The following is a 26531-nucleotide window of genomic DNA, read 5'->3' as shown; positions in this document are numbered from 1 at the left end:
TCTAAACAGAGTAAAATTTACACTTGGAAGAGAGTAAAAGAAAACAAAACATTAAAAAGTCACTCAAGGGTTGAAGAACAAACCCACAACTTCAGGTTGGAAGACAGCCAATCTACTCCCTGAGCCATGCAGCTCCTACTGTGTGTTAGTATATCACTTGTGTCAGCTGGAATCTTCTTAACTCCATTTTTGGTCTCCTTTTGGAAACAAGCAAACAGTAGGAGTGGCATAGCTCAGGTGGTAGAGTGGCAGTCTCCCAAACTGAAGGTCGTGAGTTTGGTCCTCAAACCTTGTGTACTCAACTCAACATGATCTTTTTTTTGTTTTTGTCTTTAAATAAGCTAGTAAAATGTAGTGCAAAATTTAGTTAGAATTTCTGAGTGAAAAATCTTTAAGAGTTTTTCCCTCCCATGGGATAGGCAAATTCTCTCGTACACACAAAAAAAACATTGAGTAAAATTTACACAGAATATTTTACTGTTTAGAGTGGGACCAAATAGATTCTGTTTACAGTCAAATCTACTCTAAATAATTTACTGTGTAGTTCTGACCAAGATTCCTTGTGGACAAGTGCTTTATAAAATTGATAGATTTCTATAGTTAAAAGCTGAAGACCAAGCAAGTATCTGCATCCAAGCCACGAAGAACACAATGACTAAGCATGTAAAAGCACTCGCTCTCTCCCGTGCTCTATATCGGTCTTGCAGTCATAACCTGATGCACTGCTTTCTGTCACAAGCGGGAAACAGTGTTGGACAAAGAGTGGGCATCCCAGGCACTGCTGCCATGGTAACCTGGGTCACAGCTCTGCGTGGTGGGTCATTTGGAGCATTTTACAGATGACAAAAGGAGAGAAAAGATGTTTGTAAAAGTGTGCACAATGTGTCCATTTCAGTGATAAGTGGAAGACAAACACACGTGAAGGAAGGAGTAAATGAAAAGAAATGAGAGAAGTTGAGAGTGAAGCCAACAAATGATGGGGAAGAAAGATGAGGAGAGAGATGGAGAACCTCAGCACATAGTGGGTCAACAGAGCCATATGGCGGTCCATTATCAGAGATGCAGATGACTGCAGGCCTGTTATTGAGATTCCTAAAGCAAATATTGACTCCAGCTGGAGCAGGCGCTCTCTGACTCTGACACATGCCTCTTTTCCAATACTTACTTCTGCTGCCCTCCATCTGAGTTAGACAAATGGATTAAGATTGGGTGAGAAAAATGGACAAATAAAATGAGAATGATCAAAAGACAGCAGTACATGACATGGGAGAGCGGGATGACTAATAAAAGGTGTTTTCCAGAAGAGTGAACACGAGAGTCATTATCAGTTCACTTAAGTAAATGGACAATGCTATCTGTGGGTAAAAAATTGCGGCACAGAAATCAGACCCGATGCACAGCGTGGGGTAATCTTGCCTTCTTTTGCTCTCTCTCTTGTTCTCTTGCAAGCTGCCGCCTCTTTTGTCTCTAATTACTAAGCCAGGGGTACAGCTTGTTCCCCTGCATATGCACAGCCGGTGCTTCTTCCATGTAGTAAGTAGGGGAAATCAATCAAGGGACACACCCAGAACAGCAATATAAAGATTATATCCATGTCAAGTGCACACAGTCCGTAGTCCGTGACCTTTCGGGGAAAACATCAACCCCTATAACTGCTGTTAAAAAAATAAAAAACACCCCCCCAAATATTTTTGAAAAAAAAGTTGAAGATGGGACTTTGTAAGGACTAAGTAAGCAATGAAAATAAAAATATGAAGGTTTTGTTTTCATTCTTTACAGATTTGAATACATTTCAAGTAGACATCTGCTAATTTGGTAGGCTACTAGGTAGCGCACTGATCCAGTGATGCAGTTTAAAAGGGAACACTGCACACGACTAACTTTTAAGGTAGGTTCCAAGAACAATACCTGAACTGCCAAGGCATTCATGGAACAAACATACTGTATATATTAGACCACTCTACGGGAGATTCAACCTCTCTTTGAGGCAAGAATATTTGTAGTTTAAAAAAATCGAATTTCTTTAGAGCCAGCGGCTTTGAAATAGGTGAACGTTTATCAGGGGCTTCCAAGGATCAGCTAAAGGAAATATAATCCTCTACTGGTTGTAGCCTCAACAAGGCTCAGTGTACAATCTGTTGGTAGTTTAAAAGGATACTTGACTCATTAAGCCATTTTTAGCAGTAAAAAGTTTATATTTTGTCCAGAATAATTTGATAACTTCATTATTTTTCGTGTACAATTAATATCTTTAAAAACACATTTTCCCACTTGCTGTCGACTGAAGATGACATCCCCTGTGCTGAGGAAATTGGTAACGACCAATCACGGCTCATCTGTTTTCTGGGTTTGGTCAGCAAGCTGAGCCATGATTGGTCGTTACCTATTTCCTCAGCATAGGTGATGTCATCTTCAGTTAACAACAAGTGGCAAACTTAAGTTTTTAAGAGTATTAATAAAGTGTGTGAAATGTTATCTTCTTACTGTACTTTTTACTGAGTCAAGGCAAGCATTCTTGGTTTAAATTGCGGCTACTGGCATTTACATTTTCCCAGCTTAGTTTTGACTAAATAACAATCAGGTATTATATTATATTAGTATTATCTACCGGTATTATATGATACTTTTTTTTTTTTTAAGTCAAATTATAGAAAAATAGGAGCAAGAGAAAAACGGAGGTATATGATTCTACATCTGAAACTGCCTTTCATGCACACTAGTGTTATTGCTTTAATAGGAATGGACTTGGGGTAAGGTTTTGGGTAGACAAGCTCATTGTTCCTTCCTCTGCAGCGAACCTGAAGATGATAAAAGGAAGTGATTTATGGCTAGAATGTTGTGTCGAGTAATTCCAAACATACAGGTCACTTATGCACAAACACACATTATGAAGCTTAGCTGCACAAAGACAATCATGGTGACTGAGAGACAGACAGGACCATACCCATGAAGGCATATGGGTCAACATGCGTGCACATACATATGCATTTTCGTATGTGCATGTGCATGCGTGCTGCCCAGATGGTAGGAGGGCAGCTCTTGGGGAAAGCAGGGGTCAAGCATTTTTGTGGATCAAAGCCAAGGTCAGGGCAAATGCAGTGGCCCATGTTCAAGGTGAATGAAGGCCTCAGATGGCTCTTCATTAGTAGGCTGCTCTGCCTCTACTGGACCCCATCAGCCAAACAGCACCAACCTTCATCACCAGCCCCCTTTTCTCCCCTATTGTCCATAGGGACCTGTCCTGAAAACAACTGTCCACTGGGATCCATTTTGTGCCTCGTCCAACCCACCCAATGTGGCGGCCGTCGCTACACATGCTCTCACACAGCCGTTTGTGCATAAGTAGGCACACACAAATATACAAGCGCGCAATCCCCCCCCCCCCCCCCCTAACGGCCAATGCTGACCTCTGATCTGATGACTCCCTGGAGAGCATCTTGACCATCCACCCTCAGTCTTTGTATTCCTAAGTTACCCTACTGACAGAAGGCTTCTATGACACACAACCTTTAAACATACATAGCTGGTTTATATTCACTCCCCTCAAAGTATTGGAACAGTGGGGCCAACTCCTTTTTTCTGTGAAGATCAAAAGACAAATATGAGACGAGATTATTTCATCTTTGACTTCCAGCTATTTACTTGTACATTTGATACACACCTCATAAGCAGCATACTTTCTAATGGTGCACCGCAAATTTAGGTGAGCAAATAATATTGCAACAAACATACTTAAAACAGGTTGAATTGAATCAGATTATATGTTTGTTAAGCCTGTGACCCATTGACATCAAACCTTTATGTTATTTTTTTATTAGGCTTTTCCTATAAATCCAGGTGTCCCTGACTTCCGTCCTAGAGCCTTGAGCTCAGTCTAAAGCTCAGTATGAATGGACTAACACCTGGATAAAATATAAAGTACTCGAGTTAACAAAATCATGTAAAAGCTTGAATATGCAGTGTCATGAAAACACATTACCTTCCTGATTATTTGCACATTTATCCGACTTCAGATCATCCATCCAATTTGAATATCTCACAAAGACAACCAAAGTAAATAATAATGCCGGTTCTGAATTATTTATCAAGAGCAAACAAATCAAATAAAAAAATAAAATCCAAACCTATAGCTTGCCCTATGTGATAAAGTAATTTGCCCCAGTACCTAAAATAATAGATCTTTATTGAGACATTTGTAAACTACTATTTTTGTTGTTATGCTGACATTCTTGTGTCTGTATGTGTGCAGAATTGTAATGCTGTTTTAATTTGAACTACTGACTGTAACTAAGAATGTTATTGTCCTTGTATTTATTTGGTTGTAAAATTTTAACATTAATAAAAACAAACAGAAAAAGAAGTAAACAGCTTTTGAAAAATATACATTTAAAAAAGTCTAAACACTGTGACTTCAGCCTCTTAAATGTGAAAACTTCCCAATTTCCTTAGAATTCCACGAAAGCAAATTGTTCTTTTAATTTAAGCAAAATAAATACATTTAAAATAATCGTGGACCTTATCTTTGGAATCAAACACTAACCCAACCATTCCTAAATATAAAGCATGTTGGGCACTCATTTAAAATGTTAAAATCATTTCAGGCCCACCAAAGCCTCAACACATAAGACTAGGATCAATCATTTCTAAATATTGTATATGGTTTTCATAATTAGAATTAAATGTGAACATGGGATATAAAATTGCTAATTATTAATCAGTCCATGTACCTCATTCTGAGCTTACATGTAAACATGTTTTTATCCGTATCCTGACTATAAGCCTCGCTAGCTAAATTTGGGGAATACTCGAGTTTGATTCACATATAAGCCGCACCCGACTGTAAGCCGTAGGTGTTTTAATGTTACTGCACCGGGTTCCCGCTACTCCGCCCCCCCCCCCCCCCCCAAATTGTCTCTCCTACTGTATTTGGGCTCCCTTGGTTTGTTTTGCTCTGCCTGACGCTCTTGCGCTTTCTTTATAGTGCTCCCCATTGTGATCTGATGGATAAGTCGCACCTTTGTATTAGCCTCAGGGTTGAATGTAAGTGAAAAAAGTAGCGGCCTGTAGTCCAGAAATGACTGTAATTTATACTGAAATACGGTATGAACAAGGAAATATAAACATTAAGGGTCCTATTTTTGTAGAAGGGTACCCATGCACTCAGTATAAAAATGGGTGCAACTTCATTTATGTGCCGGGTCAAGTCTAGTTTAGTGTGTTTGTGAATTTGGTAGACCTCGCTACCGCTTGATAGGTGTTCTGGCGTATTGGATTGCATGCTACTGGCTAGGGCTGGGGAAAAAAGTCGACTAAGTCGGTTGGGTCGACTACAAAAATTGGTCGACATGTATTTTTGGCTTGTATATACCATCTATTTTTTACATTATTGTTACTTTGGCTAACATTTTTAGTAACATTGTCATTACATAGATTAGACTGATATAGATGGATAACCATGATGTTTTTTCGTTATAATAATTGTGATAGAAATGTTCATGCCAAGTCATCATCAATTAAAGATGATGCCACTAACCTTCCCACTGGAATACACCCATTGAATACCTAAAAAGACTGTCTAGCATAAATGTCGGCAACCCACTCCTACACCGCTCGGTCCTGCACGCCACGACCAAGGTTAATCCTGTTTGTCAAAGCGCTTGCAGTAAAAGGAGCTCTTGTGGTGAAGAGACGCAGTTTTAGAAATGAGGTGGAGTGTGCCTCTAGGTCCTTGACCCCCCCTCCTCACTCAGCCCCACATCTGCCCATTAACCTGGGCCAATCAGCTTGACCTTGAAGAGAAGAGGAACTCACGAGTAGCTCGCAGTACCATTGACTTTAGCAGTCAAATAATTGGCCTTGGAAGAGGTTGGGGTGCTGAGGAGGGATGGGCTGTCAGGAGAAAAGCGACGCAAAACCGCAATCATGGTATTTATTTCGTTGATGAAAAGCAAGGTGCGTCCTTCATCATTCTAGTACTCGTGTCTTTATTACTTGATGATATAAATGCTGCCCATTCCTTTGGATATATGCAGCATAAACCTATAATATCTCTTTTTATGTTGATGTTGACAATTAAATCCCTTAACATCAATAAAATGAGTAGTAAATAAAGTACGAAAACAAAGTAGTGTAAAATTCACAAAATCAAGAGGGTCCATATCACATCCATGAGGGCCATAAAGGGGTTTTTGCACATACAAAGAAGATGCATTGGGAAAGGATGCGGTGGAGCACAATGAGTGTATATGATATGGAGGAAAAGAAAACACGGAGGAACAGGCAAGAAAAGGGGCAAAGCAGAGCAGGTGTTGATTGGCGGGAGGCCAGGTGGTGAGTGCCGGTGGTACCTGTTGTCACAGCGAGGACTGAAGGTGTGAAGCTCGTCTCAGCAAAGGCCCTCCGAGGTGTGAGGTGATTACAGGGAAAACGGGGAGGAACACACAGAAATTTGGACAGAGAAACAATGGGAGCGAGAAAAAGGATGCGGATATAATAATGGCAGCGTTGGAAGGAACAACAGATTGAGATGTGAGAGCCTGCATAACAGAAACGCCCAATGGGAAGGTAGAATACGGTTTATACGTACCCCATTTCCCTCTATGTAAAGCAGCCACTCAAACGTTGGTGTCTCATTAAACAGCTTTTGCTATAACTGCCTCTCCAGGACAGAAAATGCCCTTCTGTATTAGAGATGCAATATGATTAGCCAAGGTGTTTGTGCACATTTTCTGGATATTCACAAACTAATTTGTTAGAATCGATTATCCTATCCATTATTCCATCAATTACTCGGGTAATCACCCCGCCGCCTGCTGATTTTTGCCTCCCCCCAGGAAAATGTCAGACAGTGACAAGGGCGCCTCTACACATTACACTTAAGTTTGTTAAACTTGATGTTTGAACATTATACTAACCTTAAAAATAAACATTTTCATATTGTTTATATATATATATATGCTATATATATATATGCTATATATATATATATATATATATATATGCTATATATATATATATGCTATATATATATATATGCTATATATATATATATGCTATGTATATATATATATATATATGCTATATATATATATATATATATGCTATATATATATATATGCTATATATATATATATATATATGATATATATGCTATATATGCTATATATATATATATGCTATATATGCTATATATATATATATGCTATATATGCTATATATATATATATGCTATATATGCTATATATATATATATGCTATATATGCTATATATATATATGCTATATATATATATGCTATATATATATATGCTATATATATATATGCTATATATATATATGCTATATATATATATGCTATATATATATATATGCTATATATATATATGCTATATATATATATGCTATATATATATATATGCTATATATATATATATATGCTATATATATATATATGCTATATATATATATATGCTATATATATATATATGCTATATATATATATATGCTATATATATATATATATATGCTATATATATATATATATATATATATGCTATATATATATATGCTATATATATATATATATATATATATATATATATATATATATATATCATGTCGCTTGAAGCATCCGCTAGCAACCAATGTCCATGAAACAAGGAAAGGGCCAAACAAATGAAAACAATTATTAACTCATTCAAACCCAAAAGCCGTATTAATATGTTTTTTAATACTTTGTCCTTCACCCCCAAAACATATTTATAGGTCTTTTATGTTTTTTTTTATGCTATAGCATACGGAAGGCTTTGATGCAGCTTCTGACATGAAGAAGTCGCTTAAAGCAATGGTAGTTATTACAAAAAACGGCCAGCAGGTGGCAGCAGAGTATAAGAGATCAGTCAGGGCCATGTTGCAAAAAAAAGCTATAGAGCTAAGAATATTCTGTGGATCTTGCAGTCAAAATTCAGTAAAACAGCTGGGAGCGAAGAGAGTTGCTTCAGTGAAAATGGCTGAGAGTGAATGAGTTAATAGAGATGTTTGTTATTTCTTTACAGACCAATACCAGCACGAGTACTCAACTCTTCTCTAGTCACCACTATCACTAGTACTTTTGATACATAATATATGCCAATATAGAATTTTGCCTTAAAATTGCATGAAATTACCATAATAGCAATTTCTATTGTTCTAATTTTTAGTTCTTGATCATAAAATGGCCACAAGAGGGCAGCCGATACAGATACCTTGAAATAAGGCCGGGTATTGGCCCAAAACAGTTAGTGGTATCGGTACACGCCTATTCCTAATTATTAATGATACTTTCGAGGCATCTTGTTTGTGTCAAATAATTTTTGAAGTCAACTTACTCGAGTTAGCCAACTTAGACATCTTTCGATAAAAATCTGCTTTCTGTGAGTTTTAACCAAGTTGCCTAATTAGGAGCAGGTCAAGGAAACTGGAAATAAAGGGTCCCAAAGGAGTTGGGTCAAATGGTGAGCCTGGGTTAATTACACCTCTAGAGGCGTGAGCTTCACTCAGCAAGAGCTTCTAAGCTCCAACCTCCACACCTCTGTACCGTCCATCTGGCATTCAGACAGCGAGACGGGGAGTTATGGCAGTGACATCACTCCTAACCTGTGACATCATCACTGCCCATCAGTTATTTCACAAAGCCTTGCCACAGCGGCAGACAAACATGGATGTCTGCGAGCTGGCATGGACAGGTTATTTATGAGCTGGCTGGAGGAAGTGCTCACCGCTTTTCTCAAACACATCAAGTCTCTGACAATCCACCATACCGCTGGGGAACAGTAAAAATCGATTTCCGCTCTATAACAAATCATAAGACTGACAACAAAGTTATGTGTTGACCCCTTGATGGCTGATTGTTAGAGTCCCAAGTAGACAAATAGCAAGAATTGCACCTCTGATAAAAAAAAAAGAAGGTAAGAACAAGCATGGCTGGGGGCATCAATATTTGTTTAACACAATTTGATTGCGCACAACATGACAGCCATCAAAGCCGACAGAGCGTGTGCATTTACATGCGCTGTGTCTGTAATCCATCTCCTTTTCAAAGGATCCTGTCTCCATTGATGAGTATTAGCACAACAGCCTTAGATGTGCAATACAATGGATGAACATGATTAATCAAACACAGACCCATTATAGTCTAACAGCCACACAGGCCTCCAACGTGCTTTAACAGAAAGTCATAATAAGATGAGCTACAAAAGACAGGGATGAAGATTAACAGATACAGTTCTGTGACTGGCTTGGTGAGAGTTCTCTATGAAGGTGTCCTTTTGTCAGTGATGATGACCTGAGGGACTCGAATGACTGGATACATTATTAGGTCAGAACAAAGATTGTCATCTAAGCTATCAGAGGTGAATACGCAACATTTTCTTTGGAATCGGTACAGGGCTCCGCAGCATCTATCTGATCTCAATTTGAAACTTTAATAAAATGACAAAGACCAACATTGGAGAGCAAGCTGGTCCTTGACCTTGACTTGTGTTAACTGTGCTAATTCAGAAAGTGCTAATTCAGAAAGTGAGAAGGCCAATTAATGGTTGCTTCAACTTATTCTTTGGAAAGGCACAATTATTTCAAATCATTGTATGAGTCTATGCGATATCTTGTATATATTTGGCTGCTCCTGTACTGTAAGTAATACTCAGTATGGTACCTGTAGTACACGGGCTCCCTCTTAAACAGGGTTCACCAATTCTGGTCCTCGAGGTCCGGAGTGCTGCAGGTTTGAGATGTTTTCAACCACTAGCACGCCTGATTCATATTATCAGCTAATCAGCATGCCTGATAACGATCCTGATCCTGATCTATCAGGTGTGTTGGTAGGCGGAAACATCTAAAACCTGATAATTCCCCCCTCCCACAATACCTAAAGCTGCATTGTAGCGTTTGTCACTTTTTTACTCACGACTGCCACCTCTGGCCTAAAGCGTAACTGCAGCCTGTGTCAAGCTTGTGCATGGTGTGTGTGTGTGTGTGAGTATGCGCGCTCAAATAAACTAAGTTTTTTTCTTTGAGTCCGAGCTGGAGTTTGGACTGTGCTCGAAGCCAGCCTTTTCTGCTCCTCCCAACCCCAGTTTCCATCCCAATTGTGTGGTACACGAGCTAACAACACTACGTCTGCGGGGACGAGCATGACGTCACACACTATCACTCCCCACCCCCCCAAAAACTGTAGAGTGTTGGCCCCCGAACACTCTACACTGAAGGGAAAATACAAGCTGATAGGCAAAGTCACAGTTAAAAAATCAGGGCACTTTGCTCATCTGGACATTGTTGAAGCATGAATGATATAGATAAATATTTAACATGAACATTTTAAACTCTACAATGCACCTTTAAAAAAAAATCCCCCAGGATGTTTTGCTGGTCATAACTTGGGTGGGAATCTTTGACTGTCTCACGATTCAATTTGATTCAGATTTTTGGGTCTAAGATTTGATTCAGAATCGATTTTCAATTCAAAATGATTTTCGATACAAGATGATTTGATTGACAATGATTTCTTCTTCAATTTATGGATGTGCAAAGAATCGTTATTATCTACTCCAATCTGAATCTCGATTGTTATGTGAATCGATTTTTGGCACACCTCTAGTCATAATAGTGGGACTTGAAGAACTATCGTAGGTCACAGGTGTTTTTCTCAAAATGATTGCAGACCATGCTGCAACTGACAGTAATGTTACTAATACTACCCCAGAAGACGACAAAATTAATCAACTCGTTATTTAATTCATGTTGACAACCTAAAGCAAAAGTACATACATAATCCTTACAGTACTTAATAAATACATAGCTATAAACAACCAATATCACTCATCCTAAATAAGGATAAGCAAAATAAGTTCCTCAACTTGACATTTCATAATCCTTTTATAATCTATTTGACACTTTGACAAGACACTTAAATTCCACAAGCAGTATTCAAACTGAGGGCCATGCCAAATGGCTAATTTAAACTACAATGCCATTGTTCAGACAAATACTGATCATATATTCGGACAAAAAAAAGAACATTGGCTTTTGCAATTTTAATGACGCTTGTGGCATGTGCAAGCGAGTAACTGTAATGTGTTAACAGCAGGCATATCAATCTGCCCTCCAGTCAATAGGCTACACATACTGCACATCTTGTTCCTTCATTGCTCCTTACTATGAAAGGTTCATCAGGCCAATTAGGCTTCTTAGCCTCACACAAAATGCCAAGCATTTACTGGGAATGCTAATGATTAATGCTAGGTTACATATGATCACAGCTGTGGTGAATGCACATGGGAGGATTAGTTTCTGAGGTATGAAAGTGCTTTCATATTTGCTTTTTGGAAATATTTCAATCAAAGCCATTACAAAAAACAAATAAATAAACACGCTCATTTCAAAGTAAACTTGTGGCAGTGGAGATGTATAGATAATAGTTTGATTGAAAATGTTGTCTATGACTGCCATGATATCGCAATGAGTTTGATATCACAAATGGACTTTAAGTTGTATTAAGCATGACCTCTTTGTAATAAGACTGAACTTGGCTAAAAGTCCCACAGATCAGTTAAGCCACAAGTTTTTCATAACCTTGAAGTTGTGATATTAAAAACAAATAAATAAAAACATGAATTGCTTTTTGTTTTGTTTTTACACTGCCACCTCTTGCCCAGTGTCAGCTGGGATAGGCTCCAGCTCATTGGCAACCATGAATAGGCCATTGAAGGAATAAATAAAATTGCTAACAACACCTGTTAAAATCATTTTCCAACACAGTAAATTCTGTAGAGTAAATGTTACTCTATTTAGAGTGGGACCAAATAGACTCTGTTTAGAGTAAAATGTACACTTGGAAGAGAGTGAAATAATGTTTTATTTTATTTTATTTTTTAAAGTCACTCAAGGGTTGAGGAATGAACTCACGACCTTCAGCATGTGAGACTGCCACACTACCACCTGAGCTATGCCACTCCTACTGTTTCCTTGTATCCAAGAGGAGACCAAAAACATAGTTTTGGAGTTGCGAAGATTACATCTGACACGAGCGATATACTAACACACAGCAGGAGCTGCGTGGCTCAGGGAGTAAATTGCCTCGCAACCTAAAGTTGTGTGTTTGTTCTTCAACCCGTGAATGACTTAATTATTATTTTACACTCTTCCAAGTGTAAATTTAACTCTATTTTAAGTGGGACCAAATAGTCTCAGTTTAGAGTCAAATTTACTCTACAGAATTTACTGTGAACTTCTGTCATTTCCAGTTAAAAGTTTGTTTCATTCGTTTAAAAAACAAAAAACTAAAGTTCAACAGGGTATGAATCATATTTAACTTTTCCATTCCTCCTTATTTTTCTATTCCTCCTTTAGAGACAACATATTCACTCTTTCAAAACCTCAACACACGCATACAGAATGTGCTTCTCGAATTATTATGTTGGGTAAATGAAGGCTTGGGTACCAGAAATTGGGGCACAGCCTTTCTGCTTCCGTTGTAATGATTAAGAAGATGCTTAATGAGTTTTCACTGTAGAACGCCACCAAAATCTCTCGCTGTTTACTCTGAGATCACTCTGCCAAAATCTCTTCTATTGGAAGCGCCGCGATGCAGTCACCGCGCGCTGCTCAGAATTGAATTTTTTTTCAATTCGAGTGCACCTGCCGCACCCAACTCGTGCGCTGCAAGCCTCCATGTCCTGTTGCGGCACAATGTCAGCACATACGAAATGAATGAGTTGGTCGGCAACACGCGCGCTGTGCTAAGTGCAGTGTCAAAGGGCCTTTAGAGAAATCTCCACACAAAACCTTGGGCAAGACAAGAAAATGGAGTTCTGTGTTGGCGACGGCTTTTCCTAATCCTTGCCCCTAGGCTATATTGTGCAGTCAAGCAGGCTATTACATGGCAACAATTAGGGGGGGCTGGAGCCCAACACCTGGTCGTCTCCTTTTCTGGCCCTTCAGTGGCAGCTGACTGTACAGTCTCACAGCCAGGTGGCTCTCCTTCAATGACATTAGCTAGTCACTTCAGGGTTAATCAGGAGCCTGCTATCATCCAGCGGGCACAGATACAGTCCTATTCAGAATAGGGCTTTTATTGGGAAGAGTCATGATGCAGACCATGTTGTTATAAAAAACAACAACAACAACAAAAGAGATCTCGGGGGAGGGGCTTGGGCCTCTTGAAATGGTGGAATAAGTTGGATGCACCGCCTTGATTGGCTCAAGTGAAGATTGCGGCACGTCAACTGTGCATCCTGCAGATTACAATGGACCTTTTCATGGGTTGACAAAAACAGATGGAGGAGCGGGAAGTGCTATACATCCACACAGACGGGTGACGACGAGGGGGGAGGGAGAGTGGATCTTGTCAAAGTCGGCAGATACAAAAACAAGTGGGTGTAGCTTGAGCGTCCGTGCTATATCAGCCCGCACAAAGGCCAATTCCAAATACCCCTTGTTTGGAGATCTGAGGGTAAATAACGCTCATTTGAATAAGAAAACGCTATAGATTTGTACCCAAATCAGTTAGTCTCATCAATAGTAATTAGAGGCTATACATAACTAATGAAGAGGTGTACACTACATTATGCAACCAACAGCAGTTGGGTATTAAAACATACAATGATGCATAAATAGACGTCTGCAGCACAATGTGATCCCTGATTTAAATGCAGCCAGGATTATACAAACATAATTTTTGCATCAATTTCAAGATAACATAGCTTCAATATGGGCGTTGTGTTTGCCTCTATAAGATAGACAATGTTGTCATTGTGTGACATCAAGCCTGCTGCAGTGATGAGACAACAAGATGTTGTCAATATGTCTCAGCACTGCTCCTTCAGCTGACACTTGAAAATGAAACAGCCGATGAGGTATTAACACATCAAAGGTAGATTTCTGTATGAAGGGGCTGACAATGCACAGCAATGCATACTTAAATGTTTTGTTTTTGTTATTGCTTTGTCTGCCAATGCAGAAAATTCCATTTTGTGCAGAGATGCAAATGCTACAAGGCACGAGGACACTCTGTATAAGAGAACAATTGCCCGAGGCCAGCCAGGGAGCAGATACTGCCTTTGAACCTTTTAAACAGGTATTAATGTGCAACTTATAAATAATCAACTAATTCCTCCTTTTAAAAAAAACAACCAATTAAGTCTGTGATAATAAAAGCAATGCAGCTTTGGTTGAAATGAAGAGCAATCTCATCACCTGACAAAATGGACAAAGAAGCTCAATAATGTCACAAGGTGACCTACTCTAGAGTTCCAAAATCCCAAGGCCGCATCAGAGACCGAAAGATTCCAGTGCAGAGCGATGAGTGACATTTCAGTGACATTTCCCAGCAGCATTTAACGTGGCGCTGTCTCAAGACAGTGTCAGAAATATCTATGGATATGCTTGAATGTGACACCAATGTTGGAAGGGAGGGGGTTCTTTCAGGGGACGAGCTCAGCTCAGCGGCTGGTGATGAGTAGGCTGGACTCTGAGAGATTGAATGGTAATCACTGGAGCACAGATAATGGATGATTGAAGGCTCTTTCTACGCCGCTGTTGGATTTCAATATCAGAGAGGCCCTAGAATTGGGATTCTTATCATGGGCGGTGCGTCAAACAAAGGGGAGCTGAGTGTGAAATATGGGGTCCAACTCAGGCACACGACCATGGCGATTAGCACGAGGATAAAAAAGGCAGCCCAAACAAAAGGGGGCAGCTTTAGCTGGACAAAAGGCTGTCCGCTGCCTTGTAACAAGAGACACCGAAGGGAAAAGGGACATAAAGGGCGGGAGTGTGTACTTTGGTGGTAAAATAGGGACAAGACAAGAGTTTGTTGAGATGGCTGGAAGTGAGGATGAATAGTGTGAGAGCCAAATGTTTCAAAAGTCTTCCAGACTCCCCGCTTCTGAAGAGGAATAAAAGACCAGCGGGAATGAAATGCAATACACACCCCAACTCAAAGCCATTCATACGCATCCAAATAAACACACACAACCATACACGTGCCCACGCTCACACAAACCCATACACTGGCACAAGGGCTTGTCTCTTCTGAATCCATCACACACAAAAAACTACAACAAGATGATTTGCTTTTATCCCTGAATTTCAAGTGCTACTGCTTGCCAGCAAAGCTCATTAACCCTCCCTTCAAGAACCTGAGACAAAAGAGAGGAAAACAAAACGAAACTAATCAATGAGAATGCACCCACTAAGGATTGTGTGTGTGAGTGGAGGGGTGGTGGTGGGGGGATAACCTGAGAGGGTTAACAGCTTTTGCTTTAGTGTAGCTGCGGCTGCTACGGGGCGGCGAAAGAAAGTTCATTAATTAAACAGGGCTAGGGGAACAGATGGAATGGCTAGCTGGATGCTAATCACTTAAAGCGGACAGACACGTCCTAGCATCCACGCCCCGAGTACAGTATGGGGTCAGCCTACACATGCCGATGATATATTTTGGCATATCATCAGCACATTCATTCATTATCCGTACTGCTTATCCTCAGCACCACACTCGTTTGTAATAGAAAGTTAGAAAACATTTAATAATTGTATTTCTTATTGCTATTTAAAATGTATGTATCATTTAAGAGCCAAATGAAAATATCTGCAGTTTGTTGTGTCCAATTAAAGAAGAGGATAGTTGGAAGGTTCACTCCCTTTAGCAACAAAATTTGTATATGTAAAAATGGCCTAAACAAATATAGAATTATATAGAATTGTCAACTTCACGGCTTTTCAACTATTCACACAAGAGATTGTGACTTTGATTTCATTTGCATAAACTGAAACAGAAATAAAAGTACCTTATTGGAAACAACAACGAAAAAACAAAAACAAAATATCATCCTTTGGAACTAGAAACCCATCGATAAATTTTTAACAAGGCTGGTCAGAAAACATGGCTGCCATTGACCAAAACATCATCTCAGGGTAGGGGCTTAACAATTTATCTGATCATGTCATACTTTGAGGATACCTTCAGAATACGTCATAACACATCCTAAAACACAATTTGAACCAAAACTGTAGAAAAAGCTGCAGCAATTTAAGTAGCAGTTGAAACACCCCTCATCGTTTGTGATGACCCTGCAAATTTTACCCTCAAGTCCAGCTCAATGTCAATACACAATAGCCTCTGGACCATGGACAGCTACAACAATGGTGGCAATTAAAATAAATAAATAATTACTATACACCGTGTCCGGCCCTCTATACACCCAAACCCCCATTAGCCACTCTTTATGAGTCATGACTACCCAATACTCATATTCATAGACAGTATTTTTTTCCCACATAAAGAAACATTAACTTTGGAAAATTTAGAAGGCATTTGAACCCCACCAATGCAATGCACCATTGCTTGCATCAGAGGTAAGATTGAAGCAGGTAAAGTGGTTTAAAGGGGAAGTCAACCCCACGCCTCCCCACACCCCAAAAAATTCTTGACAATAATATGTTCTATGCAGCCCCACTAGTCTAAACATGATATTTTGATTGATATTATATTTGTGAAATATGAGTTAAGCAGCAAAATCCAGCAGTGTTTATCAATATCATAAGAATTTTGCCACTTGCTATCAAGTGAAAATTAATGAAATGAAACAACCAATCACAGCTCAGCTTCAGAAAACAGGTGAGCTGTGATTGGTCGTTGCCCGAGCCCTGAGCAACTGTGATGTCATTTTCAGTCGACAGCAAGTGGCAAAATGGCCGCAGCATGAGATGGATAAAAACGGCTGTATTTTGCTGCATAACTCATATTCCACAAATGTAATATTAATCAGAATGTCATGTTTACACTAGTGAGGTTACATACAACATAATGTTGTCAATACATGTTTAAGGTTGACTTCCCCTTTAAGACAAAATTCTGGAAGGCCTTGAACATCCACCAAGCTCACAAGAGAATAACTATTGGTGGTTCTTCAATCCCCAAAGAAACACGTATCACAATCATGTCATGCCATTAAATTATGCTAAACTTAATACATTATTTATTTAAATCTAAACAAAATATATGAGTATATTGGCCAGTCAAAGAATTAGCATTTTTTTGGAGACACCCTAAATACAAAACAGACAACCAAGTCATAAGAAATACGATGGCATGCCTGATTAAAAAATAAAAAATGAATTGTATTTGGACTGACAATGAGCTTCAGCTTGTGGGGGCACAGAGAACTCCGCGGATTCCACACAAAACTGGCAACATGCTCGTTGTCACTTTACAGTGGACAAACAGACAGATGTCAGACATGAATGGATAACAGAAGGGCACAGGAGGGGAGGTTCAAGTTTAAAAATATACAGCATCATATTTAGGTTTGCATTTGCCATACGCATTTTTCTTTTTCCTACTGTAAAATAAAATGGTGGCAAATATCAATGTCTTGTCAGTCTTATGTGGATTCCCCATCAAGCAAGCAAACCAACAACGCTCACAACACAAACAGGCCTCTGTGTTGGTCTGGCTCCATGCATGCTTTACCTGTGCTTTAAGGGGGCGGGCCCATGAACCTCAAGATGAGCTGGGCTTGGCCCTCAGGGCTTTCATACTAGGACCTATGCGGTGGCCGTGTGTGTACGTGCGTGTAGGTGGGGGTGTTTAGGAAAAAATGAGTAATGCTATGAGTCATTCTGCATTAGCAGCAGGGGAGAGAGACAGACAGAGGAGGGAGTGGACACAAGGGGGCGTGGGGAGAGAATACTTTTGCATGTTGTATGACGCTAGACGCCATATGCCATCCGAGCTGGGCTGCCTCCTGAGTCAGGGCTCTTGGTTTGACAGGCCCCCACCCAACACCACCCCTTTACATTACCAAAGCCTCCCCATTCTCCACCAAGTAAAATCCTCCTCCATCTTGGTCTACCTATGCTCCAGCAACAGTCTAAGCAATTGCGTTGGTTGTGCATGGTTGCGCTGTGTATTTGTGCAAAGTGTTTGGCGAGGAGGGCGGGTTGGTGGGGTGGTACTCAGTGATCTGAACACATCGGACATTGTCATGAGTCCCGGCAGGAACAGCTGGTCAGCTGGAGAGAAGGGCGAGAGGGGGGAAGGGATAAGGAGGGGGAAAAACTGAGAGGCAGTGCGCTACACTGATAATGGGATTAGGTTAAAACATTCAGTGGGTGGACATCCCGCCCTCCTACCCGCGCCCCCACAAACACACACACCTCTCAGTAGCTCCCCAAATGCGGCGTAAACTTTCAAACACTATCAAAGCCAAAGGCAGCCTGTGACAAAATCAAGTATATGCCCTGATAATAACCTCATAATTTCCATGAATTTAATATTAGAATGTTTTTTTCTGTCGAGATTGAGACAATTTCTTACACATTTGAGGTCATCTGCCCTGCTTTTAAATAAAGAGGAAGTTCACTTGTTATACACGCATCAAATGAGAACACCGAACAGGCCCCGCATATAATGGACGAGCACTTGGCATCTCACTGTGCCCACTGGAGCACCGCATACTCAGCGATATAAATTGTCTTGTATTATCCATGAGACTGCATACAGTTATGGCACAACAGCTGGCAAATTAGACCGATCAACGGTACTTAATAATTCATGTGAGACAACACTAACATGACAGATCCTATTCATGACACCCTATCAGGCATACAACACACTTTCATCTGTGCTAGGTGAGGAATCTTGGCAGTAGACAAAAGAAAAAGCTCATCGTAGTCAGAAATGCATTAGAGAGGGAGTGAATGGGACAAAGATGATTCCAGAAGGAGTGTGAGAATATGTCATCGTCAATGAAGTTGATTGTAATAATTATAATGACGTCCTTTCATTAAGAGCATACTAAGGAGTGCATGAGGGAGGTCATGTCACTACACAGCCATTGATATAATTTACATCTTTTCAGAGTATTATGTGCTTGTGTTGGGCCCGCGAGGGCTCATGGAAGACCTTGGCCACTTTCTGGTTTCCACTGAAAAGACCCAACCTGCCCCTAATCTTACAACTACACACACGCACATGGTCACAACGAGAGACACACACCAAAAAGCCTGGCTCGCATGACTGGCGAAGGGCTGAAACAGATTATGGCTATTGATCGGTGCCTGGAGATGATTCTGTGCCTGTGTGTGTTTGTGTGTATCACATCAGAGGATAGGGGGGACAGTGTGCAAAAACTCTTGATTGTGTCCAATAGCAAGGCTATGTCTCTGAATCAGGTCAGTTCTGTACTGTATCACCTATTACAAACTTGCCATCTCCCTAACACACACATACAACAATGGGTTTTACCCTTAACAATATTACATTGAGTGATGGAGAGTGCTTGTCGAAGAGAGAAATTAATCTGAGCTTCTGGATGAAGACATTATTCTCCAGTGACACTGGTGGTGACATAGTATGTAGTAGCAGGCATGGTTGCAAGGTGACGCAATCAAACTTTTCATCTTTTTCAAGCTAATACGTCATACTTTTTTTTGTGCATGCCACTCCTTAAGCCAGCCTTCAAATGCGATTCACTTATACTTGCTTGCTGATGAAATGATGGAAATGTGGTCTAATAAAAGCAAACATCTTGCGGTCATGAGCATTCAAAAAGCAACTGCAAAGAACGGATGAGACGGGCAATACACCAATAAACCAAAAAGCCAGACCAGCTGCATTTTCCATCAGCCATCTAAATAATAGATGATACATTACGAGTCGTCTGTGAGAGACTTGTTATATGATGTCTACGATTCCATCTTGACAGACAACATTGACACAAATTAAAACAGACATTGAACAATAAACACTAGACACAAACTACTTGAGATTCCACAAATCTCATAGAAAGAAATAAATGACGAAGATGTGATGAGGAGAAATGGAGTGTGTGGGGGATATGTATTTGAAAACCCTCACATGGCCTATCTGTGTGTGTATTTTCGCAAAAATGTTGCCGGTGGTCATTTTCTATATCAAATCCTATTAGACTGAGAGATCCTGGGAGTGTTGCAGCAGACTGTCGGAGTCCTCTCCAGCCTTGATACGGTGCGAGAGAGGGGGGCCGCAGCGTCATACTGGCCTTTTATCAAGACACACGGGGGTCATATAGCTTCTCTTTGAAGAAATATTCAACTAATTACATTGGAGAGTGGCCTCACAGCCAGAGAGCAGTCTGTGGAGTGTTCAAGCATTGTGTTGGGGTAAACTAAGAATGAGGATTTCACCGGAAAAGGCTTGGACCATTGTTCAAACATGAAAGATTAAAGAGCTACACTTACAAAGAAGATAGAAATGTTTCATTTTTTTCTGCATTACAACGTTAAAATATCTATATTTTAGTCTGGCCCATGAATGGTCAAAATTCGGTACGTTTTCACGCATATTTAGGCCTTGAAAAAGGCGACTCATCTGCAGAATAATCAATAAAAACGAATAATCCTTACAAAAATAGAAGGGACCTTGGAGTGTTTGCTCTCAGGCCCTAACTAGAGCTGCGAGGTCCCTCACAGCCCCGGGCCACTTGTGGGTACTTTGCACGTCGCCTACATTTTCAAAGAAGATAGAGAAATACACACTAGTGTAGGAAAGAGCAAGTATGAAAATTTCACCGGAAAAGGCTTGGACCATTGTTCGAACATGAAACTTTTAAAGACCTACATTTACAAAGAAAATAGAAAAATTAATTTTTTTCTGCATGACGTTAAAATATCTAAATGTTAGCCAGACCCATGAGTGGGCAAAATTCTGTGAGTTTTCATGCAAGTTTAGGCCTTGAAAAATGTGACTCATTCGCAGAACAATAAAAATGAATAATTCTTATACAAATAATAGCGACCTTGCTGTGGTCGCTGTTGGGCCCTAACTAGAGCTGCAAGCAGTTATGAAGGGCCATCACAGCCCGGGCCACTTGTGGGTACTTTGCACGTCGCCTACATTTCCAAAGAGAATAGAAAAAATGAACACTAGAGTAGGAAAGGACAAGGATGAAGATTTCATCGGAAAAGACTTGGGCCATTGTTCGAGCATAAAACATTAAAGACCTACATTTACAAAGAAGATAGAAATTTCTTATTTTTTTCTGCATGACGTTAAAATATTTAAATGTTAGCCAAACCCATGGGGGAGCAAAATTCAGTGAGTTTTCATGCAATTTTAGGCCTTGAAAAATGTGACTTATCCGCAGAATAATAAACAATAAAAATTAATAATCCCTACAAAAATAATAGGGACCTTGCAGTGTTTGCTGTCAGGCCCTAACTAGAGCTGCGAGGTCCTTCACAGCCCCGGGCCACTTGTGGGTACTTTGCACGTCGCCTACATTTCCAAAGACGACACAATGGAAAAATTGCACACTAGTGAAGGAAAGAGCAAAACGAAAATGAAAAAAAAATATATAAAAAGAAAACAAAAACGCACCTGACACTAAAGGCTTGGTTTTGTGTGTACCTATGTTGTACATTGACATCACCAAACCAAAGCAGTCATTCCTTACTTCCCTTTTCAGACAAACAGCAGAAGGACAAGCAGATACTGGCAGTGTGCTTTGTGCGGTTGGCACATTCATTCAGCACGTCTCTTGGACAGCGCATCAGCACCAGAACTCCAGAGGCTTATCCCCTCTCATAGATCATGACATTGTGCTCTCTGCTAAGGAATGCCAGGTAGGACTTTTGTGGCCCGGAAAGGCTTCGGTACTGTCCCGGCACTCCCCTGAGGCTTAGGGAGGCAGGCGGGTTGCAGTTGACTCCTCCTACTGGCGCTGAGAGACACACAGGGCTAATTCTCTTGGCGTTGGGTAACAGACATCTGTCACTCAGGACGCCCCCGGGATACAAAGACATTGCCTGGTAGATAACAATGTGAGGACCAGAGGACGTGCAACAGCAGATACATACTTACACATTCAACTGTAAAGCCACACGACACACGGTGAAATGTATCTAAACGTAAATGAAAATGTTACTCCACAATATAAAAATGACATACTACCCTTTTACCCAAAACTTTATTGGGGGAGGTTTCTATAGCAACTGCCAGAGGGGCAGCGGGGCTCTGGTGAGGCGGTGCTGTACACACTGTCCGAGAAGGAGCAGGGTGTTATGAGAGATCAGGTTTCCCCCTCCAGGGGCCATCCCGACCGACCCCCCCCCCCCCCCCCCTTCCAATCTCCCTTCCCAATCCAGTGCTGCTGGCATTCACATGCTAATTTGTCTCCATTGGTGATTACATTGCATTTAAACCAACTGACAACTACAGCTGGAGTCAAGCTAGTAACGGCACACTGGATGGAAGGATGAGAGAGAGCTCGTCTGTGCGTGAACATTTGTTGATGTGGCTCTTATTTGGGCCCTCCTTGTGCTCCATAAAAATGGTAGTAATAGATGATGACACATCATCTGTGCTCCTACGACAAACAGGTCCATACAACCTCACATGCTGCTCCAGGCTGTGCAACAGCCCTGGCTTAATAGCTGTATGCAAATCAACCAGCCAATAAAGATCCATGTCGGCACTCAGCTGTGTACATTGGCTGATGTGACAAGCAAGTCACGTAAATTTAAAGTGTCATTGAATGTATAATCTCTTTGTTCTAAATCAAGCCGTCATAAAAGCTACCAAAATCTGCATTCACAGGTTTAAAATACTTGTACATGCTTTGATTATTATTAAAATAAATTAGGATAAAACCAATAGAACTTAACCTGATCCAACCTGAAAAAAAAATCTTAAGAGAAAAGGATACAAACTCTGATAGAGAGTCAGCCGGGATTTGACAGCTCTGCTGGCATTGATGCAAGTGGCCCGCACTAAACTTGGCAGCAGCTTCCCGTTGATGATGGCACCATTAAATAAAGGCCCAAAGAAGGGAACCTGAGAAAATTAACGAGGAAAAAAAATAGTAACATGAGGTATTTTAAGGTTCAAGCTGATCTAAAGATTAATTTAATCAATCCCCTGACAGTGTAAGATTCAAAAATAAGACTGATTAAAAATCATACTCTGACCGTTTTTCCATCTGTTTAAGGCAAGAGGGTTACACACTTAACTGGATGTTACCTAACTACGCATGACAGCCGCACATATTGAATGAAAATCAACGTATGGTAAATGAAATTAAAATGACAATCAATACCTAACAATGCCTCCATATTGAGCTAAACAACAAATACAAAGCGACAATAAGCATTTTAGCGGCTGTGCGCGAGTGTGTGGGCACACGCGTCTGTTCATGCGGGCCCTTAATCACTGAGGCTCAATGGTCATTGACCTGGAAGTTGACGGGAATGTCAAAGTCCCTCCTAAAGGTCCTGCTGTCTTCAACTTGGTGATTTAAGGAGTATAATAGCAAGTCAAATTATATAACAAAGGGATTTAAAGATGATTAAGTCATTTGCCACAAAGCAACTGTGACAGCTGACTTGGTACCATAAAACTGAAGTTTTTTTATTTAAAAGTGCAAAGTGCCTCGACTCTTCTACTCCTTTATTGTGGTAATGAGCTTCGTTGATTTAAAGAATTCAAATTAAAAACAAATTAATTTAACCCCGTTTTAAGAGGTCTATGTATGTCTTTCTTATGTCTAATGAAATGAGGCAAAATATGGCAACAGTGATTACAATTCCTCTATTTTTTGCTGTACATTTAACATGAAAATATTTACATAAGAGTGGGGATAAACATGTCAGCTTTACTTCTATGTGCACGTAGATCTGACACACAACTAGCATAGCATTCCATGTAATGGAACATAAATGTAAAACACATTTCTAAGTAGGGATGTAAAGATATTCAAACATCACAATATGATATCACGATATGAAGATCACAATACGATAATTATCACGATATTGTGGGGAGGTTGCTGATATTAAAAAAAGGTCACAATATTGTAAAAAACAAAACAAAACAAAAAAACTCATATTAAACAAACACAATATTGTGCTTTTGTACATAACAGCAATGCATATAAACGACCTACAATCTCTAATGATACTTAATATTAAGGCACTTAAATGCTAATGCACGCACACATTGAGTTCCTCCACGTATTGACTTGTTTCACAAGCATATTACGCTCCCCTTCATCTGACCATTAGCGTAGATTTTAAACATAGAAGGGCCAAAACATGCCTTGTGAAAATTAAATCACACTAAAAAACTAGCCACCAGAGGGTGCTAGAACTGCACAAATTAAAATCAACCTAACTTTTTTAACATATGTGCTGCTTTTAATATTGTGACATAACGACGACGATATTGTGGCAGCTTTAATTTTGCTATATCATGATAATGCCGTCACATTCCTATTTCTAAGTGAGTGAAAGTATTGCAGAAGGTGAGACTTCTGTAGCTTCTGTATTCGTTGCTTTTCCAGGCTTTCATAATTTCTGTTGTGTGTTTGGGAAGCTTATTCTTTCAGTCGTCTCTTTAGGAGGTAAATGCATTCTATATATGGTTTAAGTTTGGAGAATGACTTGGCCAGTTCAACATTTTGCCTGATTAACTCCTTTGTTGTTTTTGCAATGTGTTTTGAGTTCATACATGCAATGTCTGCCGACTAAAGGCCAACGTCATTGGGCAGCTCCTTCGTATAAGGTGCATTATTTCGTATAAAATGGGGCAATTATGTCTGGTGGTTGTGCATTAGTAATGTTTCCAAGTCTGAAATTTACAGTTGAGCAGAATCAGATTCTCCCCCACCCATCACCGGTGAAAAAAACATAATTGACAAGTATGCTTGTCAATGGAAGCGAATGAGGTAAGGTAACATGCAGTCCTTGTTCAGTTCATGTATAAACAAATAGGTGCTGTATAACCAGTATTAAAACAATTGCAGCTTGAATGCATTTGGCTGGAATCTCAGCATTTTTCTGCCTCTCGACTTTTTCACACTACCACGCAAACCTGAAATTTTGCTTAGTGTAATATAATATTGTTGGTCCGTCTGACAATACTTGGTCACTTTATGACCTTTGAAATTAAGAAAATAAATTGACTATATTTTTATATAGTTTGGCCCTAATTTTCGATCATTTGATCGGATCTAGTTTCAGTAAACCAAACAACCCTAGATTCTAGACATTCAATGATTTTGCAGTGGACAAATGTTGGTAGTACTCTGAACTGTATAACAGCTAAAATGTCTACAAACCTATCAAATGCCAGGTTCTTGTGATTTTTTTTATTTAAAAAGCTTTTTCCTACCGTTGTGACCTATAAGCTCAACAACTAAACAAACACCTTTTTATAAGTGGGATGTGGCTATGTTCCAAATTAACCAATCACATTCAAACTTATGTTAAATGGGAGTCAGTACACACCAACCACCATTTAAAGTGCATCTGTAACAAAAACATAACGTTCAGCTTTATCAGTTGCCTTTTACTGACATTACAGCCTCAGTGGCAGCTGAAAAACAACAACCTGAGAGCATGATGATGTCACCACAGACAAACATGGTTCACTTTGGGAGACTTTTTCATGTAGGAGATTATTTTTCATTGCATTTTTGATGAATACTTGATTGGACCAAACTACAGTTTCAAATCTTAAATAGGTTGCTTCTGTAATTGCCAAAGGCTTTGACGGGGCTTCTATCAGATTACTCATTTTACTCTTGCAGTGTCTTTTTGGTGTTATTTTTTTCTTGGAGGATATACTGCTATGACATGCCAAGGTGCTGATCCAAAGTAGAATATTAAATATTAGAGGATATTTTCACTTTAGCATTAGTCTAGTGTTACTTAGCTTCTGACTGAATGGTTCATACTTCATAGGACCTCAAGAAGGTCTTGTTTCAATTGCATGGTCACTTATCACCTCTTTGCTCTGTACACATGCTGTACAGTATTTGGTGTTTGCATAATGTTCATTTTAACATGACCAGTGTGTGTATTATTTACAAAACAGTCAAACTGTTCCTCACCTGTGGTTTCTTCATAATTTGGATGAAATACATGTGGTTTTCCATCGGGTAAATGACAATCAGCACGTCTCCAAAGTCTGTTGGAATGATGCCACGCCGATAATCCCTGGTGTGCTCCGACCACACTATGTGCACCTCGTCATTTCCAAGGTGACGAAGCTGCCAAACACACACAATCAGACTAATCAAGAGTCTGGCGACTGCATGCAATTTCCCTCTGACAGTGATGATGATAAGAACACAAATGTTGGAGGATTACAGCAAGCTGTTGGGTTTATCCAATCAATGCTATTGGCCATCCTCACAAGCCTCAAAAGTGGATGGAAATGTAGTTGCTGATGGTAGCCTATATTGTTCATTTAGGACAGGGCAGTGGTATTTTATTTTGGTGCTACATAAGATTGCATTCAAGCATTTTATATACTCATGTATGTTTTTTTTTCTGTTGAAAGCATTTCTATTATACTACAGAAAATAAATAAAGCAGCAGGTGCAAGAGCAAGTACAGCGTTTATCGTTAAATTACAAACTTTGAAAACAATAAATTAAATAGGGGTCTGGGCTCGGAGTTGACCCTTTTATAGTGTTTTCAACATGCATTCACATTGAAAAGCAAAAATGCACAAAA

General features: G+C 39.8%; 1 protein-coding gene across 6 annotated transcripts in view; it reads right to left on the bottom strand.

The window, feature by feature from the left end:
• The window catches only part of ralgapa2 (Ral GTPase activating protein catalytic subunit alpha 2), a 103398-nt gene that overhangs the window by 11962 nt on the left and 64905 nt on the right, over positions 1-26531 (bottom strand). For all 6 annotated transcript variants that reach the window (XM_086094427.1, XM_086094423.1, XM_086094420.1 and 3 more), the window contains 2 exons: positions 25904-26062; positions 22721-22848 (listed from right to left, as the gene is read on the bottom strand). In XM_086094427.1, the coding sequence (XP_085950553.1) occupies positions 22721-22848; positions 25904-26062 (287 nt within the window). The remainder of the gene's footprint in view (positions 1-22720; positions 22849-25903; positions 26063-26531) is intronic.

This window comes from Leptonotus elevatus, chromosome 14 (genome assembly GCF_054856555.1).
Source record: "Leptonotus elevatus isolate MCC_2025b chromosome 14, RoL_Lele_1.0, whole genome shotgun sequence".
In the NCBI taxonomy this organism is placed as follows: domain Eukaryota; kingdom Metazoa; phylum Chordata; class Actinopteri; order Syngnathiformes; family Syngnathidae; genus Leptonotus; species Leptonotus elevatus.
The sequence above is the reverse complement of the archived record's forward strand: the minus strand, read 5'-3'. Positions and strand labels throughout refer to the sequence as shown.